Source organism: Bemisia tabaci, chromosome 3, assembly GCF_918797505.1.
Source record: "Bemisia tabaci chromosome 3, PGI_BMITA_v3".
NCBI classification, from domain to species: Eukaryota; Metazoa; Arthropoda; class Insecta; order Hemiptera; family Aleyrodidae; genus Bemisia; species Bemisia tabaci.
The window spans coordinates 10310347-10329256 of record NC_092795.1 but is presented as its reverse complement, the minus strand read 5'-3'; the positions used below and the strand labels follow the sequence as shown (position 1 = coordinate 10329256).

The following is an 18910-nucleotide window of genomic DNA, read 5'->3' as shown; positions in this document are numbered from 1 at the left end:
ATTTTGGGAATTCCCCAATCACAAACTGCCGCCCCCATTCGAACGAAGCATCGATGAGCCGTGCATGTCGGTTATTTAGACACCCTGTATTCGCGCTTTCCGCCTCGGACGGGGACGACTGCTGCCAACCGTGAAAATTGGAAATTCACCAAGCGGATACGGGGCCCCTTGGCAGCAAGGCTTTCTGAAAGAATGGGATCGCTTTTAGGAACACGCTGTATCTACGCACTCTCCTTTTTTCGGGATGATTGCTGCCAACCGCGAAAATTGAGAATTCCCTTAAATTAAATCCTGCGCGGCTCTTGGCAGCAAGCATCCAAGGTTCTTCTAGATAAGTATCCGGAACACGCTATATCATCGCTTCCTCTCTCGATCAGTGCTGAATGATGCCAACCGTGCATTTTGGGAATTCCCCAATCACAAACTGCCGCCCCTATTCGAACGAAGCATCGATGAGCCGTGCATGTCGGTTATTTAGACACCCTGTATTCGCGCTTTCCGCCTCGGACGGGGACGACTGCTGCCAACCGTGAAAATTGGAAATTCACCAAGTCGATACGGGGCTCCTTGGCAACAAGGATCCCTGGAAGATTGGGATCGCTTTTAGGAACACGCTGTATCTATGCACTCTTCTGCGAGTTCATAGTGGCCTCCATGGCAAGAAGGATCCCTGGAAAATCGCGATCCCTCGAGAATCACTCTGTGCATACACACTCTCCTTTATTCCGAATGACTGTTTCCAACCGCGCAAATTGAGAATTCCCTTAAATTAAATCCTGCGCGGCTCTTGGCAGCAAGCATCCAAGGTTCTTCTAGATAAGTTTTCGGAACACGCTATATCATCGCTTCCTCTCTCGATCAGTGCTGACTGATGCCAACCGTGCAATTTCGGAATCCCCCAGTCCCAAACTGCCGCCCCCATTCGAACGAAGAAACGATGAGCCGTGCAGGTCGGTTATTTGGAACACCCTGTGTCCGCTTTTTCCGCCTCCGACGGGGACGACTGCTGCCAACTGGAAAATTGGAAATTCACCGAGTGGATACGGGGCCCCTTGGCAACAAGGCTCCCTGAAAGATTGGGATCGCTTTTAGGAACACGCTGTATCTACGCACTCTCCTTTTTTCGGGTTGACAGCTGCCAACCGCGAAAATTGAGAATTCCCTTCAATTAAATCCCGCGCGCCTCTCTTGGCAGCAGGCATCCAAGAATCTTCTAGATCAGTTTTCGGAACACGCTGTATCATCGCTTCCTCTCTCGATCAATGCTGACTGATACCAACCGTGCATTTTGGGAATTCCCCAATCGCAAACTGCCAGCCCCATTCGAACGAAGTATAGATGAGCCGTGCAGGTCGGTTATTTGGAACACCCTGTATCTGCGCTTTCCGCCTCCGTCGGGGACGACTGCTGCCAACCGTGAAAACTGGAAATTCACCAAGCGGATACGGGGCCCCTTGGCAACAAGGCTCCCTGAAAGATTGGGATCGCTTTTAGGAACACGCTGTATCTACGCACTCTCCTTTTTTCGGGATGACTGCTGCCAACCGCGCTAATTGAGAATTCCCTTAAATTAAATCCCGCGCGGCTCTTGGCAGCAAGCATCCAAGGTTTTTCTAGATAAGTTTTCGGAACACGCTATATCATCGCTTCCTCTCTCGATCAGTGCTGACTGATGCCAACCGTGCATTTTGGGAATTCCCCAATCACAAATTGCCGCCCCCATTCGAACGAAGCATCGATGAGCCGTGCATGTTGGTTATTTGGAACACCCTGTATTCGCGCTTACCGCCTCGGACGGGGACGACTGCTGCCAACCGTGAAAATTGGAAATTCACCAAGCTGATACGGGGCCCCTTGGCAGCAAGGCTCCCTGAAAGAATGGCATCGCTTTTAGGAACACGCTGTATCTACGCACTCTCCTTTTTTCAGGATGATTGCTGCCAACCGCGAAAATTGAGAATTCCCTTAAATTAAATCCCGCGCGGCTCTTGGCAGCAAGCATCCAAGGTTCTTCTAGATAAGTTTTCGGAACACGCTATATCATCGCTTCCTCTCTCGATCAGTGCTGACTGATGCCAACCGTGCAATTTCGGAATTCCCCAGTCCCAAACTGCCGCCCCCATTCGAACGAAGAAACGATGAGCCGTGCAGGTCGGTTATCTGGAACATCCTGTGTCCGCGCTTTTCGCCTTCCGACGGGGACGACTGCTGCCAACCGTGAAACTTGGAAATTCACCAAGTTGATACGAGGCTCCTTGGCAACAAGGATCCCTGGAAGATTGGGATCGCTTTTAGGAACACGCTGTATCTACGCACTCTTTTCTTTCGGGATGACCGCTGCCAACCGTGGGAATCGAGACTTCACCGAGTTTATAGTTGCCTCCATGGCAACAAGGATCCCTGGAAAATCGAGATCACCCCGAGGAACACTCTGTATCTACACACTCTCCTTTATTCCGAATGACTGCTGCCTACCGCGCAAATTGAGATTTCCCTGAAATTAAATCGCGCGCCCCTCTTGGCAGCAAGCATCCAAAAATCTTCTGGATCAGCTTTAGGAACATGCTGTATCATCGCTTCCTCTCTCGATCAGTGCTGACTGATGCCAACCGTGCATTTTGGGAATTCCCCAATCACAAACTACCGCCCCCATTCGAACGAAGCATCGATGAGCCGTGCATGTCGGTTATTTGGAACACCCTGTATCCGCGCTTTCCGCCTCGGACGGGGACGACTGCTGCCAACCGTGAAAATTGGAAATTCACCAAATTGATACGGGGCCCCTTGGCAACAAGGATCCCTGGAAGATTGGGATTGCTTTTAGGAACACGCTGTATCAACGCACTCTCCTTTTTTCGGGATGACTGCTGCCAACCGTGAAAATTGAGACTTCACCGAGTTCATTGTGGCCTTAATGGCAACAAGGATCTCTGGAAAATCGAGATCACCCCGAGGAACACTCTGTATCTACACACTCTCCTTTATTCCGAATGACTGCTGCCAACCGCGCAAATTGAGATTTCCCTGAAATTAAATCGCGCGCCTCTCTTGGCAGCAAGCATACAAAAATCTTCTGGATCAGTTTTAGGAACACGCTGTATCATCGCTTCCTCTCTCGATGTGTGCTAACTGATGCCAACCGTGCAATTCGGGAATTCCCCAATCGCAAACTGCCAGCCCCATTCGAACGAAGTATAGATGAGCCGTGCAGGTCGGTTATTTGGAACACCCTGTATCTGCGCTTTCCGCCTCCGTCGGGGACGACTGCTGCCAACCGTGAAAACTGGAAATTCACCAAGCGGATACGGGGCCCCTTGGCAACAAGGCTCCCTGAAAGATTGGGATCGCTTTTAGGAACACGTTGTATCTACGCACTCTCCTTTTTTCGGGATGACAGCTGCCAACCGCGAAAATTGAGAATTCCCTTAAATTAAATCCTGCGCGGCTCTTGGCAGCAAGCATCCAAGGTTCTTCTAGATACGTTTTCGGAACACGCTATATCATCGCTTCCTCTCTCGATCAGTGCTGACTGATGCCAACCGTGCAATTTGGGAATTCCCCAATCACAAACTGCCGCCCCCATTCGAACGAAGCATCGATGAGCCGTGCATGTCGGTTATTTGGAACACCCTGTATCCGCGCTTTCCGCCTCCGACGGGGACGACTGCTGCCAACCGTGAAAATTGGAAATTCACCAAGTTGATACGGGGCCGCTTGGCAACAAGGATCCCTGGAAGATTGGGATTGCTTTTAGGAACACGCTGTATCTACGCACTCTCCTTTTTTCGGGATGACTGCTGCCAACCGTGAAAATTGAGACTTTACCGAGTTCATTGTGGCCTCCATGGCAACAAGGATCCCTGGAAAATCGAGATCACCTCGAGGAACACTCTGTATCTACACACTCTCCTTCATTCCGCATGACTGCTGCCAACCGCGCAAATTGAGAATTCCCTGAAATTAAATCGCGCCCCTCTCTTGGCAGCAAGCATCCAAGAATCTTCTAGATCAGTTTTCGGAACACGCTGTATCATCGCTTCCTCTCTCGATCAGTGCTGACTGATGTCAACCGTGCAATTCGGGAATTCCCTAGTCCCAAACTGCCGCCCCCATTCGAACGAAGAAACGATGATCCGTTCAGGTCGGTTATCTGGAACACCCTGTGTCCGCGCTTTTCGCCTTCCGACAGGGACAACTGCTGCCAACCGTGAAAATTGGAAATTCACCAAGTTGATACGAGGCTCCTTGGCAACAAGGATCCCTGGAAACTGGGATCGCTTTTAGGAACACGCTGTATCTACGGACTCTTCTCTTTCGGGATGACTGCTGCCAACCGTGGGAATCGAGACTTCACCGAGTTTATAGTGGCCTCCATGGCAACAAGGATCTCTGGAAAATCGAGATCACCCCGAGGAACACTCTGTATCTTCACACTCTCCTTTATTCCGAATGACTGCTGCCAACCGCGCAAATTGAGAATTCCCTGAAATTAAATCGCGCGCCTCTCTTGGCAGCAAGCATCCAAGAATCTTCTAGATCAGTTTTCGGAACGCGCTGTATCATCGCTTCCTATCTCGATCAGTGCTGACTGATGTCAACCGTGCAATTCGGGAATTCCCCAGTCGCAAACTGCCGGCCCCATTCGAACGAAGTATCGATGAGCCGTGCAGGTCGGTTATTTGGAACACCCTGTATCCGCTTTTTCCGCCTCCGACGGGGACGACTGCTGCCAACCGTGAAAATTGGAAATTCACCGAGTTGATTCGGGGCTCCTTGGCAACAAGGATCCGTAGAAGATTGGGATCGCTTTTAGGAACACGCTGTATCAACGCACTCTCCTTTTTTCGGGATGACTGCTGCCAACCGCGCTAATTGAGAATTCCCTGAAATTTTTCGCGCGCCTCTCTTGGCAGCAGGCATCCAAGAATCTTCTAGATCAGTTTTCGGAACACGCTGTATCATCGCTTCCTCTCTCGATCAGTGCTGACTGATACCAACCGTGCATTTTGGGAATTCCCCAATCACAAACTGCCGGCCCCATTCGAACGAAACATATATGAGCCGTGCATGTCGGTTATTTGGAACACCCTGTATCCGCGCTTTCCGCCTCGGACGGGGACGTTTGCTGCCAACCGTTTAAATTGGAAATTCACCAAGTTGATACGGGGCCCCTTGGCAACAAGCCTCCCTGGAAGATTGGGATCGCTTTTAGGAACACGCTGTATCTACGCACTCTCCTTTTTTCGGGATGATTGCTGCCAACCGCGAAAATTGAGAATTCCCTTAAATTAAATCCCGCGCGGCTCTTGGCAGCAAGCATCCAAGGTTCTTCTAGATAAGTTTTCGGAACACGCTATATCATCGCTTCCTCTCTCAATCAGTGCTGACTGATGCCAACCGTGCATTTTGGGAATTTTCCAACCACAAACTGCCGCCCCCATTCGAACGAAGCATCGATGAGCCGTGCATGTCGGTTATTTGGAACACCCTGTATCCGCGCTTTCCGCCTCGGACGGGGACGTTTGCTGCCAGCCGTTAAAATTGGAAATTCACCAAGTTGATACGGGGCCCCTTGGCAACAAGGCTCCCTGGAAGATTGGGATCGCTTTTAGGAACACGCTGTATCTACGCACTCTCCTTTTTTCGGAATGACAGCTGCCAACCGCGAAAATTGAGAATTCCCTTAAATTAAATCCCGCGCGGCTCTTGGCAGCAAGCATCCAAGGTTCTTCTAGATAAGTTTTCGGAACACGCTATATCATCGCTTCCTCTCTCGATCAGTGCTGACTGATGCCAACCGTGCATTTTGGGAATTCCCCAATCACAAACTGCCGCCCCCATTCGAACGAAGCATCGATGAGCCGTGCATGTCGGTTATTTAGACACCCTGTATTCGCGCTTTCCGCCTCGGACGGGGACGACTGCTGCCAACCGTGAAAATTGGAAATTCACCAAGCGGATACGGGGCCCCTTGGCAGCAAGGCTTTCTGAAAGAATGGGATCGCTTTTAGGAACACGCTGTATCTACGCACTCTCCTTTTTTCGGGATGATTGCTGCCAACCGCGAAAATTGAGAATTCCCTTAAATTAAATCCTGCGCGGCTCTTGGCAGCAAGCATCCAAGGTTCTTCTAGATAAGTATCCGGAACACGCTATATCATCGCTTCCTCTCTCGATCAGTGCTGAATGATGCCAACCGTGCATTTTGGGAATTCCCCAATCACAAACTGCCGCCCCTATTCGAACGAAGCATCGATGAGCCGTGCATGTCGGTTATTTAGACACCCTGTATTCGCGCTTTCCGCCTCGGACGGGGACGACTGCTGCCAACCGTGAAAATTGGAAATTCACCAAGTCGATACGGGGCTCCTTGGCAACAAGGATCCCTGGAAGATTGGGATCGCTTTTAGGAACACGCTGTATCTATGCACTCTTCTGCGAGTTCATAGTGGCCTCCATGGCAAGAAGGATCCCTGGAAAATCGCGATCCCTCGAGAATCACTCTGTGCATACACACTCTCCTTTATTCCGAATGACTGTTTCCAACCGCGCAAATTGAGAATTCCCTTAAATTAAATCCTGCGCGGCTCTTGGCAGCAAGCATCCAAGGTTCTTCTAGATAAGTTTTCGGAACACGCTATATCATCGCTTCCTCTCTCGATCAGTGCTGACTGATGCCAACCGTGCAATTTCGGAATCCCCCAGTCCCAAACTGCCGCCCCCATTCGAACGAAGAAACGATGAGCCGTGCAGGTCGGTTATTTGGAACACCCTGTGTCCGCTTTTTCCGCCTCCGACGGGGACGACTGCTGCCAACTGGAAAATTGGAAATTCACCGAGTGGATACGGGGCCCCTTGGCAACAAGGCTCCCTGAAAGATTGGGATCGCTTTTAGGAACACGCTGTATCTACGCACTCTCCTTTTTTCGGGATGACAGCTGCCAACCGCGAAAATTGAGAATTCCCTTCAATTAAATCCCGCGCGCCTCTCTTGGCAGCAGGCATCCAAGAATCTTCTAGATCAGTTTTCGGAACACGCTGTATCATCGCTTCCTCTCTCGATCAATGCTGACTGATACCAACCGTGCATTTTGGGAATTCCCCAATCGCAAACTGCCAGCCCCATTCGAACGAAGTATAGATGAGCCGTGCAGGTCGGTTATTTGGAACACCCTGTATCTGCGCTTTCCGCCTCCGTCGGGGACGACTGCTGCCAACCGTGAAAACTGGAAATTCACCAAGCGGATACGGGGCCCCTTGGCAACAAGGCTCCCTGAAAGATTGGGATCGCTTTTAGGAACACGCTGTATCTACGCACTCTCCTTTTTTCGGGATGACTGCTGCCAACCGCGCTAATTGAGAATTCCCTTAAATTAAATCCCGCGCGGCTCTTGGCAGCAAGCATCCAAGGTTTTTCTAGATAAGTTTTCGGAACACGCTATATCATCGCTTCCTCTCTCGATCAGTGCTGACTGATGCCAACCGTGCATTTTGGGAATTCCCCAATCACAAATTGCCGCCCCCATTCGAACGAAGCATCGATGAGCCGTGCATGTTGGTTATTTGGAACACCCTGTATTCGCGCTTACCGCCTCGGACGGGGACGACTGCTGCCAACCGTGAAAATTGGAAATTCACCAAGCTGATACGGGGCCCCTTGGCAGCAAGGCTCCCTGAAAGAATGGCATCGCTTTTAGGAACACGCTGTATCTACGCACTCTCCTTTTTTCAGGATGATTGCTGCCAACCGCGAAAATTGAGAATTCCCTTAAATTAAATCCCGCGCGGCTCTTGGCAGCAAGCATCCAAGGTTCTTCTAGATAAGTTTTCGGAACACGCTATATCATCGCTTCCTCTCTCGATCAGTGCTGACTGATGCCAACCGTGCAATTTCGGAATTCCCCAGTCCCAAACTGCCGCCCCCATTCGAACGAAGAAACGATGAGCCGTGCAGGTCGGTTATCTGGAACATCCTGTGTCCGCGCTTTTCGCCTTCCGACGGGGACGACTGCTGCCAACCGTGAAACTTGGAAATTCACCAAGTTGATACGAGGCTCCTTGGCAACAAGGATCCCTGGAAGATTGGGATCGCTTTTAGGAACACGCTGTATCTATGCACTCTTCTGCGAGTTCATAGTGGCCTCCATGGCAAGAAGGATCCCTGGAAAATCGCGATCCCTCGAGAATCACTCTGTATCTACACACTCTCCTTTATTCCGAATGACTGTTTCCAACCGCGCAAATTGAGAATTCCCTTAAATTAAATCGCGCGCGCCTCTTGGCAGCAAGCATCCAAGAATCTTCTAGATCAGTTTTCGGAACACGCTATATCATCGCTTCCTCTCTCGATCAGTGCTGACTGATGCCAACCGTGCAATTTCGGAATTCCCCAGTCCCAAACTGCCGCCCCCATTCGAACGAAGAATCGATGAGCCGTGCAGGTCGGTTATCTGGAACATCCTGTGTCCGCGCTTTTAGCCTTCCGACGGGGACGACTGCTGCCAACCGTGAAACTTGGAAATTCACCAAGTTGATACGAGGCTCCTTGGCAACAAGGATCCCTGGAAGATTGGGATCGCTTTTAGGAACACGCTGTATCTATGCACTCTTCTGCGAGTTCATAGTGGCCTCCATGGCAAGAAGGATCCCTGGAAAATCGCGATCCCTCGAGAATCACTCTGTGCATACACACTCTCCTTTATTCCGAATGACTGTTTCCAACCGCGCAAATTGAGAATTCCCTTAAATTAAATCCTGCGCGGCTCTTGGCAGCAAGCATCCAAGAATCTTCTAGATCAGTTTTCGGAACACGCTGTATCATCGCTTCCTCTCTCAATCAATGCTGACTGATGCGAACCGTGATAATTGAAAATTCAGAAAGTTTCGAGTTTCAGTTTTCGAAACATGTTTTAGCTTTACTCCTCGTCTTTCGTGCGGGGCTGACTGCTGGCAACAGTGCGTTTAATGAATTCACGAAGTTTAAACTGTGCCTTTTTTGGCGCCGAGCATCAACGAATCATCGAGGTCAGCATTTGGAAAGCCCCTGTATCAACTCTTACTTCCTTGATCAGTGCTACCTGCTGGTATTAACTTAATTCGAGAATGCTTAAAAAGCGGGCCTCATTTGGCACAGTGCCTTTAAAACTCATTGAGATTTGTGTTTGGATCATGGTGTATTTACAGGGCCGGATTTACCTGCTTGCCGCCCATGGGCCGCATGTATTTTGCCGCCCCCTTCTCATTCTTTTTGAAACATCAATAAAAACCATCAAGTGAACGTACCGGAGGGGGAAGGGTGCAAAAGACGCGTTTGTCGTGCTGGACAAATTCTTGCGACAGCCCTGTCAACTGTGGACAAGGCCATTCATTTATAAGAAATAAGCGAAAAATTATGCATGAACAAACATAAATGCGGTTTGATAAATTTAACTTCCGCTGTCGCGCCGCGCTCATCGCTTGCGCACTGTGTTTGGCGCCGTGCGTGAAGTATTCCTACAGTCTTGTAGGCGCTATGCGGTTCACGCCGCGCCGACCGCTGCCGCGCCGAGCGCACTGTGTTTGACGCAATGCGTGAAGTATTCGTGCAGTCTTGTAGGCGCTATGCGTTTCACGCCAACCGTTGCTGACAGCACTGTGTTCGATGCAATGCGTGAAGTTTTCATGCAGTCTTGTAGGCGCTAATATGTGTCACATGCCGACCGCTGCGCTGAGGGCTTCTCCTTTTCATCTCAAGTCCTCGTCATCATCGCTCTCCGCGCCGCGTCGCTCCAGGCCAAATTGCGTATTTCGTTTCTCTCTTCACTCGACTAATCACAGGTGCTGTCATTTGTATCACCGAAAGACGATAAAATTAGAAAATACTATATTCCCAGGAAATGAGAGATTTTGTCGCCTTTTCTAGATTGTGATTTTTTTTCTGAATCCGATTTTTTTATCATTAATATAAACTTCGAAGGATTCTGCCTTTTTCTATTTCACTCGAGGGGAAGTGTCCCCTCCCGGACTCTCTTCCCCACCCGGTGACTGACGCTGCGCTGTGTTGAACGGTTCAGCCTGAACCTTTCCCCTACGTCTGACCGTTCCCCACTCCTCTGTCAATCGAACCATGCCACCGCTTTTACGTATTGTCGCTCGCCCGCCCAGGGACCTACCGGCCAGCGGTCATTTTGATGATAAATCTCGCTCATGCTCCTACGCAGCTACGCATTGATTACGCCAGGAAATTACTTTCCAAATAATTAGAATTTCTTCGATAATAGTTTTCTTTATTTATTCGACGGTATTTTTTCTCTGTTCTACTGTGATTTCCTTGGTTCTCTACTGTGTTTGACTGTGTTGAAATTTATATTAATACTCACACGGAGAAAAAAACTTCGTGCATGGGACCCGACGTTGAGATCATATGAATCTCTTAAAACTTGAGATCCAGCTGCCGAAATTCGGGTCAGAAATCTGAAACACTTCGGTATGCACCGAGTACTTCAGATGTGTGACCTGAAACCTTCGGTATATACCGAACTACTTCAATTGTCTGACCCGAACTTCGGCAGATGGACCTTAACTTTTCGGATGCGTGATCCGAAAACTTCAGAGATCCATATGATCTCAGCTTCGGGTTCCATGCACAAAATTTTTTTCTCCGTGTTTCCTTTTAGGGGACGCAACTAAAATTTTAGTAATTTTTTTCAGAAAAGTAAAAAAAAAAAAAAAAAAAAAAAAAAAAAAAAAAAGTGGCTAACAGTGGCTCCTCACCTTTTCGTGGTGTTGGCTGTTTTTACTAAGTGGGAACCGTCCATTTTAAGATATAGTCTATTTCTTGCCAGCTGCCATTATTATTCTACAAGTTAATTGTGGAGTGAGAATTTCATAATGTTTTCTATGAAATCTTCAAAATATAGGGATTAAAAATTTGCAACTACTACAAAATCGGCTCGCGAAGCGAGCCGAATGTTACTCGCGTAGCGAGTGACCGGGGGTCCAGGGGGCGTAGCCCCCGGCTAGGCGTGACGGGCGCGCGAAGCGCGCCCAGAACGGCTAGTATACCCATAGATATACATTGAAAAAAAATTGCAAAATTTTCCAACCCCTAAATTTGCCGCCATGGGCCGCGGCCCATGTTTTTTTTTTTTTTTTTTTTTTTTTTTTTTTTGTCTTTGTTTTTTGTTTTGGAATGATACTCCAGCATGAGATGCAAAAACACGACTTCCTTTCCACGTAAAACTGTTTAAGAAAAAAAAGTTTGCATAATAAGGCTTCAAACTGCGCCGATCAATTATTAAGGACAATACTCACTTGTGCATCTACAAAAGACAGTACATCAGTTGGATTGCATTTTGCAAAAAGAAACCACTAGCATTGCAATGTTGCTAAGATTGTGCAACTTCTTTTGTCTTGGAGGAAGAACCCGAATATCCCTTAATAGTTTCTATTTTACTCACTGAAAACTGTTTTAAGACAAAAATTACCATCTAAATTTCATAGTTTTTCACAATTTCCGCAATTTTATTGCAAAGGATGAAGTTGCACAATCTTAGCATCGTTGCAATGCTAGTGGTTCCTTTTTGCAAAATGCAATCCAACTATACACCACCAAACACCAACTAACATACACCAAACATTCACCAAATTGAACAATGGCAAAAAGTAATTTCATCCGAATTTCATGTTTCCAGTGCCATGATAAAACGTTGTTATTATTGCGTACAAATCAACACCAAACAACAAACGAATCGTTTCGTAATATCTTCCCCACCCCTTCCCTTCCATCCGAAATAAATGATCATAGGACGGGATAGGGTGGAGAAGGGGATGCAAGGAAAAGGGATGAAAAATAAAAACATGGTTGAAGCGAAATAGAAATTCTGATAAAATACGTGCATTTGGTTTTCAGGTTAAAAAAACACCCGGCACATGACAAGCCAAAACAACTCGATGAAGTCATACACTGCTTCCAACCCAAAATTAAATCAATCACATCAATGAATAACAAAGTTATCTCTGAAATTGTGGGTTATTTTTCAAATGTCCCACAGGAATTGACGGACATTTTTCAAAGACACAGGAAATTAAAAGTTCCCTAAATGCTTCTTTTAATCAAAGACTCTTTAGGATTAGTCGGGAAAAACTATAATATAACACAGGTGAATAATTAAATTCTCATACTTTCACGAAAAGCGGTTACTTGCTCCTACTCAATGCTTTACTCAGCAACCACACTTGACGCGAAGTTGTGCTGATAGTATCACAGTCGAATTGAAGGCGATTTACGATGTCATAAGATCTCCTTATACGCTAACAATGACAATAGTATTGGATCCGACTCGTCATTCTTCAAGGAGGATTTCAGTGCCTGATCGCGTAACAGCATCAACTTTTCAAATTTACATTTAATCAACAATTTACTCTTTAAAATAAAATAACTAAAATATAGTAGGTATATCGACTTTTCGTATTAAGCTAATGGAATGATTTCAACATCCATATTTGTAATCCAACTCAACTTAAATTTGAGTAACATAAATGAACTTATAATTTCTTCAAAATCAATTTCACATAACAATTAACATTCAAACAATCAAATCAAATCACTGTATTGATAGGACAGATTTAAAGAATAAGTTGGATGTTCACACAAATTCATAAATTCGACAAAAATGTAAAAATGTGTAGGGATTGTGACCCGGCTCCCCTTCGCAAAACTTCGTAGCGCAAACCCGGACTCCCCCTTAATAATCACGTATCGCTTGCTTGAACCGTAACGTAAGATCCCAAAAATGTAGAATTTGCACACACAAATTTTATTGCTTCATATGAGAGTGCTTATGAGCTGAGCTCGCAGTATTTTGCATAATTTTTTTCTGACACAGGAAATTGGAGCAAAATTGATTTAAAAGTGAGAAAATGTGCCGCCGTATGACGTCATCTGGCGGCATTTTCCATTTAAACACATGTATTTCTGCAGATTAGGTTATTTTGTCATATTTTCTCCAATAATTGTCCAATTTAGAAACCAAGGATATCCTCGTACTCAGTTTTCCTAGCAGTATTATTTTAAAGATAAAATTCACAAAATTTCAGACACCTAAAAATTCTCTATTGTGGGAAATTCTTGAATATGTAGCTGAATAAAATTTGAAGTATTATTAATGATAGTGTGACAAATAACCTCGAAGAAATGAGGATGATATATTTTGGATTCTGTGTGTGTTTTTACCAACAGAGAGGGTTACATGACGCTGACTGCGACCCCCCTCCCTCCTCTCTCCCTTGTAACGCAGCTTAACGCAGGCTCATATCCGCGTTATACCGAGAATACGCAGGGCCAGACTCCACCGGAACTTCCTTAGGTGCGTCCATGATTTCACCCCATGACTCCCATCACAAGAGAGTGGACGGCCCCCTCTGGCGCTCCTTCGGTGCTTGACGACACTCTTTGCCAAGTGCTTTCTGCTTGCATTCCTTGTGTTCCTTCCATTCCTTGCATTCCTTGCATTCCTTCCATTTCGTTCACTTGTTGGGTCGCGGTTTGACAATGAGTCAACGTCTGCCCAAAGTTGGATTTCAACAGCCTGCACCCTTCCAGCCCATCGTACAACTCCTTCCCCTGTTTGAGGACCCTGTCTCTAATCGGTCTGGCCGCGACGTTCACAGCTTTCGCCACCTCTTTGTATCCCATTCGCCCGGCAAGTTGCGGGTAGATTTCTTGAAAAGTTCGACCGAGCTCGGGTCCTATGAAAGACGATACGCCCAGCACAAAAATTCCAACGGCGACCAACAGCCTCTGTAAAAAGGAAGATTCGAATAGGTAAAATTGACTATGATAGATCGTCATCTTCCGGCCAAAATATCACAAGCGCCATGGGACGTGTAAACATTTCCGCCGCCATTCTATTTTTTTACAGAGAAATTGTTGGTTGAATCTGTTCGAAAATTTCAACGAATTCTATCGGCAGCACAAAGAACATTCAGTGAAATGTTCAAACAGATTCAACCAACAATTTCACTGTAAAAAAATAAAATGGCGGCGGAAATTTTTAAACGTCGCATGGCGCTTGTGATACTTTGGCCGGAAGGTGACGAGATGTAGGAGGGTCGTTTCAGTTACATCCCCAGCAAAACACAAACAAATTTCAAACAAAGCCCTGAAATTCTTCAAAATCGGTACAAAAAATGATCGAAATCAAATCCTCCCCTCTCTCGTTAAATGCCGCTTCTGGCCAAAGGCTAGTCGTTAGCAGTGAGTGTTCAAAGCACTTTTAAAATAGTATGTTGGAGTTTTTTGTTGACGAGCAGGACCGGATTTAGGGGGTGGAAACATGGGCCGCGGCCCATGACGGCAAATTTTGCGATTTTTTTAAATGTAGGTATGAAAAAAATCGTATTTAGAAAAAAACTACAAACGAGAAAAGGCAACAAAACCTCCTATTTCCTGAGAGTGTAGTAATTCCTAATTAAACCCGCAATTTGGCCTGGAGTGGCGCGGCGCAGAGAGCAATGATGACGAGGACTTGAGATAAAAAGGAGAAGTACTCGGCCCGGTGGCGGTCGGCATGTAACACATCTTAGCGCCTACAAGACTCCATGAATACTTCACGCATTGCGCTAAAGTGCGGTCAGCTGTCAGCAGCGGTCGGCGTGAAACGCACAGCGCCTACAAGACTGCATAAATACTTCACGCATTGCGGGAAACACAGTGCAGTCAGCACGGCGCGGCGCGGCAGCGGAGATTAAAATTATCAACCATATTTTTGTTTATTCTCTCAAAGTTCCGTGAACTTTGGCTGGTCTTAATGTTGACAGGGCTTTTGCAAACAATGTGTCTAAGACGAATAAACGCGTCTTATGCACCCCTGCCCCTCGAGTCGGCACGTTCACTTGATGGTTTTTATTGATGTCTCAAAATGAATGAGAAGGGGGGGGGGGGGGAGAATGCAGGCGGCCCATGGGCGACAAGTAGGTGAATCTGCCCCTGCTAACGTGCGTTAAAAATTCAGCATAATAAGCTGAAAATCTCAATTCAGAGGGGAAAGCTCTTAAAATGACGAAGGAGACCCTTTTTTTTAGATATTATACGCGGTGATAAGGGCTAGGATTGGAGGTACCTCGATTTATAATGGCATGGCGTGAATCTTCGGCTATCGATATTTTTCCACTCGAGGCAATGGTAAAGAATCGATTTATAGAAATTCGCTGCAAACACACTCCAGATAAATCGATCCTTTACCATGGGTTTAAATATGGCAAATCAATCGATTCATCGTAAAACACGACACGTCACTACGCGGTTAAGCGGAAACCGCGGATAATCCGAAATCAAGAAGTAAAGGCTCAGAATAAATAAATATTTCATACTTAAAAAAAATAAAAACCCAAGTAAACGCTCGAAAATTTCTGAAGTCAAATTTCATTTGAGGTGCAAGAAATGAATGATGGAAAATGAGTGGAAGGTGTTGTAAAACTCACCGTAATTTCAAAGGAGAGCATTTTACAGAATAAAAGTTCAACGTTGTGTGCTGCACAATTAAGAAAATGAGAGCACTGAAAGGAGAAACTTTGAAGGTTTTAGTTACGAATTATCAGAACTGGCAGATTTTCTAACCTTTTAGGATATTTATGTGAATATTCGAACAAGATTTGACGTATGCAGAGATAAATCAGGTGATAAGCTCGCAAGTACATTTTTTCGGACCGCGGAAATTCCTGAAGGGGCACTGAATGATTCAGATTACTTAGTAATTATTCGTTATATCTATCGATGATGGCAAAAGTCCGAAAATGCGTAACTCAGACTCAGTTTGCGAAGTTATAAGTCTAGACGCCCTTGTTTTACTTTTTGTAGAAAAACTAAACAACCGTTCTACCGTACTGAGGAAGAACGCCGTATACATTCGTATACATTCGCCGTATGTACGCCGTATACATTCGTATATTGCCAAACTTCCCCTTGTAAAATATTTAATTCTAAGGAAATTTATGAATATTTTTCCTTGAAATTTTCAGATATTGTAGATCAAATTGCAGATTAAATTCGCTGACAAATTGCGGACAAAATCTCCACAAGTATCCTTGAAGGATCGTATTATATCAAACGAAATTTGGCAATAGCTGAGGGCTCATACGGTGTTTTTCTGTAGCATAGCAGTGTTTCTGTTTAAGTAAGTTTTCTGTAAATTTTCATCCACTCATTTCTAGAAAAAATTCATACAAAATTACGATTGCGATAAGTTTTCTTCGGAAATAATTAAATGGAATTGGAGATTTTCGAACATAGCAATTAAGATACACCTGTTTCGCATTAAGCCATCAGTATATTCGCAGCAGCTGATGGAATTACCGATTGTTCGATACAAAAAGTTGAATAATCAATTTGCAAAGTTATGAATTCTTTGAACCCCATTTGCTATGTTCGTGATTTTTCTTTTATCTTGTCCCTAGTGTATTCCTTACAATTTTTACTTTTTTCCTGGCTGATTAAATGTTTGCAAACACTCATTACAATCGTGGGGAACGCATTTTGCAGTTTAACCATCGCCGGATGTCCGCACAAAAAATTTCGACGGTTCATTCAGGATTCTTACGCCTTGATAACTTTAACGCATCTTACATAATTGTCAGTGATAAAAGTGATGTCATTTGTTTAGTCGTGATATACTGCTATTTTTTCCTCCTGCCTGTCAGTGCGCCTTCATTTTGCGGATAGGCCACCTCCATGATGCATTCCAAAGTTTAATCGCTGTCAAACGAGAAGAATAGATGGATTACATTTTGCAATTAGGAACCAATAATCTCTGGCTCTCCCCTAAAAGCACATGTCTGCACAGGGAAACCAATGGTATGTATATTGTTTCTAAAATGGGCCAGAAATAGTGGTTCCTTGTTGCAAAATGTAATTCAGATGTCGGATAAGTTCTGAATGAGACACGCACTTGAGAGTACTTAAAGCCAATGAACTAGCATTGCCAAAAGCGGCAATTTTAAGCATTTACAAGGCTACTGCAGTTTCATCAAAAATGAAGGGGGATTTTACATGGTAAGTGACAGCTCCGCACTCACAGCTTCCTGTCCCATGCATGTGTGTGAACTCGGTAAATGGGTGTAATTTTACGTCCGGAATGAGGAAAGGTCAGTTTCCTGCATTACTTCACTTTAACGTAGCCTCCTGATGCCATACACATTTATCATTAGCAGGGAAGGGGGAAAAAGAAGAAGAAGAAAGGGGACATGTCGAATTACCTATTGACAGTTGAATAAGTAGGCAAGTGCAATGCAAGTGCAAATTCCGAGTGCCTTTTTACGGAGAAATTTTTTTTAAAATTCTCTTATCCTGAAGAATGTTTGTTTGAAGTCATATCCTTCTACGTCAAAAATAGAGCAGAGTGAACGGATTTTACTGGTTGTAAATCTGTCGTGTCTCAAACTTATCCACAGGGCTGTTCCCTCGAGTCCGGAGGGGGGGGGGGGGCGAAGCGGCGATCAATTTTTCTTCTACTTTCCCTCAGGGCAAATTAAGTAAATTTTAAAATTTATTCCGTGTCATTGTAAGGAATGGGAGCCTGAAGGGGGGGGGGGGTTCACGCATGGAGATATTAGTGGGAATTTTCTAAACTTGATTCAAAAGATTTCCAGTTTTTTCGAAGAAAAATTTTTTCTTACGAATCTGAATCTGTAAAAGAAAATTTGAAGGAAATCCGAACCATACTTAATATGTCTGAAGTGATCATGAAGAGCGTCTTAAGGAAGTGTCGGATAGAATCGTTGGAGGATATATCGACGGTGAAACTACCAAACCACGTATCTCGGTTTGCGACGTCGCAGACTTCCTGTCATACTTTATTTTTTAAATGAAAAACTACTTAACGTCCAGTCTTGAAAATTTCTGTGATTTTTCCTCTTCGTGCGGAGAAAATTCTGTGAAAATTTCAAGGAATGATATTGATTTGGTCTACTTCAAAAAAATAAAATGCGAGCGTAGATTTTTAAACACCGCAAACGAGATACGTGGTTTGGTAGTTTCACCGTCGATATTTTATTAAGAGCAGGGCCTGACTTACCTGCTTGCCGCCCATGGGCCGCATGTATTTTGCCGCCCCCTTCTCGTTCGTTTTGAAACATCAATAAAAACCATCAAGTGAACGTGCCGGAGAGGGAAGGGTGCATAAGACGGGTAAGACTCGTTTATTCGTGTTGGACAAATTTTTGCGATAGCCCTGTCAACTGTGGACAAAGCCATCCATTTATAAGAAATAAACGAAAAAATTATGCATGAACAAACATAAATGTGGTTTGATAATTTTAACTTCCGCCGCCGCGCCGCGCTCACCGCATGCGCACCGTGTTTGGCGCCGTGCGTGAAGTATTCCTTCAGTCTTGTAGGCGCTATGCGGTTCAAGCCGCGCCGCGCCGACCGTTGCCGAACGCACTGTGTTTGACGCAATGCGTGAAGTATTCATGCAGTCTTGTAGGCGCCATGCGTTTCACGCCAACCGTTGCTGACCGCACCGCATGGTGTTCGACGCAATGCGTGAAGTTTTCATGCAGTCTTGTAGGCGCTAATATGTGTCACATGCCGACCGCCGCGCCGCGCCGAGGGCTTGTCCTTTTCATCTCTTGTCCTCGTCACCATTGCTCTCTGCGCCGCGCCGTTCCAGGCCAAATTGAGTGTTTCGTTTCTCTCTTCACTCGACTAATTAGAGGTGCTGTCTTTTGTATCGCCGAAAGACGATAAAATTAGAAAATACTATACTCTCAGGAAATGAGAGATTTTGTCGCCTTTTCTGGATTATAATTTTTTTTCTGAATCCGATTTTTTTTATATTCCTATAGATATACATTTTAAAAAAATTGCAAAATTTGCCGCCCCCTAAATTTGCCGACATGGGCCGCGGCCCATGTAGCCACCCCCCAAATCCGG

The 18910-nt window shown here is 45.5% G+C and overlaps 1 protein-coding gene across 1 annotated transcript; it reads right to left on the bottom strand.

Annotated features, from left to right (window-relative positions):
• Positions 1–11853: 11853 nt before the first annotated feature.
• On the bottom strand, positions 11854–15635 carry LOC109030993 (uncharacterized). The gene is made up of 2 exons (XM_019042255.2): positions 15463–15635; positions 11854–13780 (listed from the first exon to the last, which is right to left on the bottom strand). Exons 1-2 carry the CDS (start codon positions 15481–15483, stop codon positions 13361–13363), a joined length of 441 nt encoding a protein of 146 aa, XP_018897800.2. The 5' UTR covers positions 15484–15635; the 3' UTR covers positions 11854–13360.
• Positions 15636–18910: the final 3275 nt, after the last annotated feature.

Coding starts and splice junctions, on each gene's coding strand:
- LOC109030993 (XM_019042255.2), bottom strand. CDS start 15,483: ATGCTCTCCTTTGAAATTACG. Junction 13,781..15,462: donor TGCTCTCCTTTGAAATTACG/GTGAGTTTTACA, acceptor TCCTTTTTACAG/AGGCTGTTGGTCGCCGTTGG.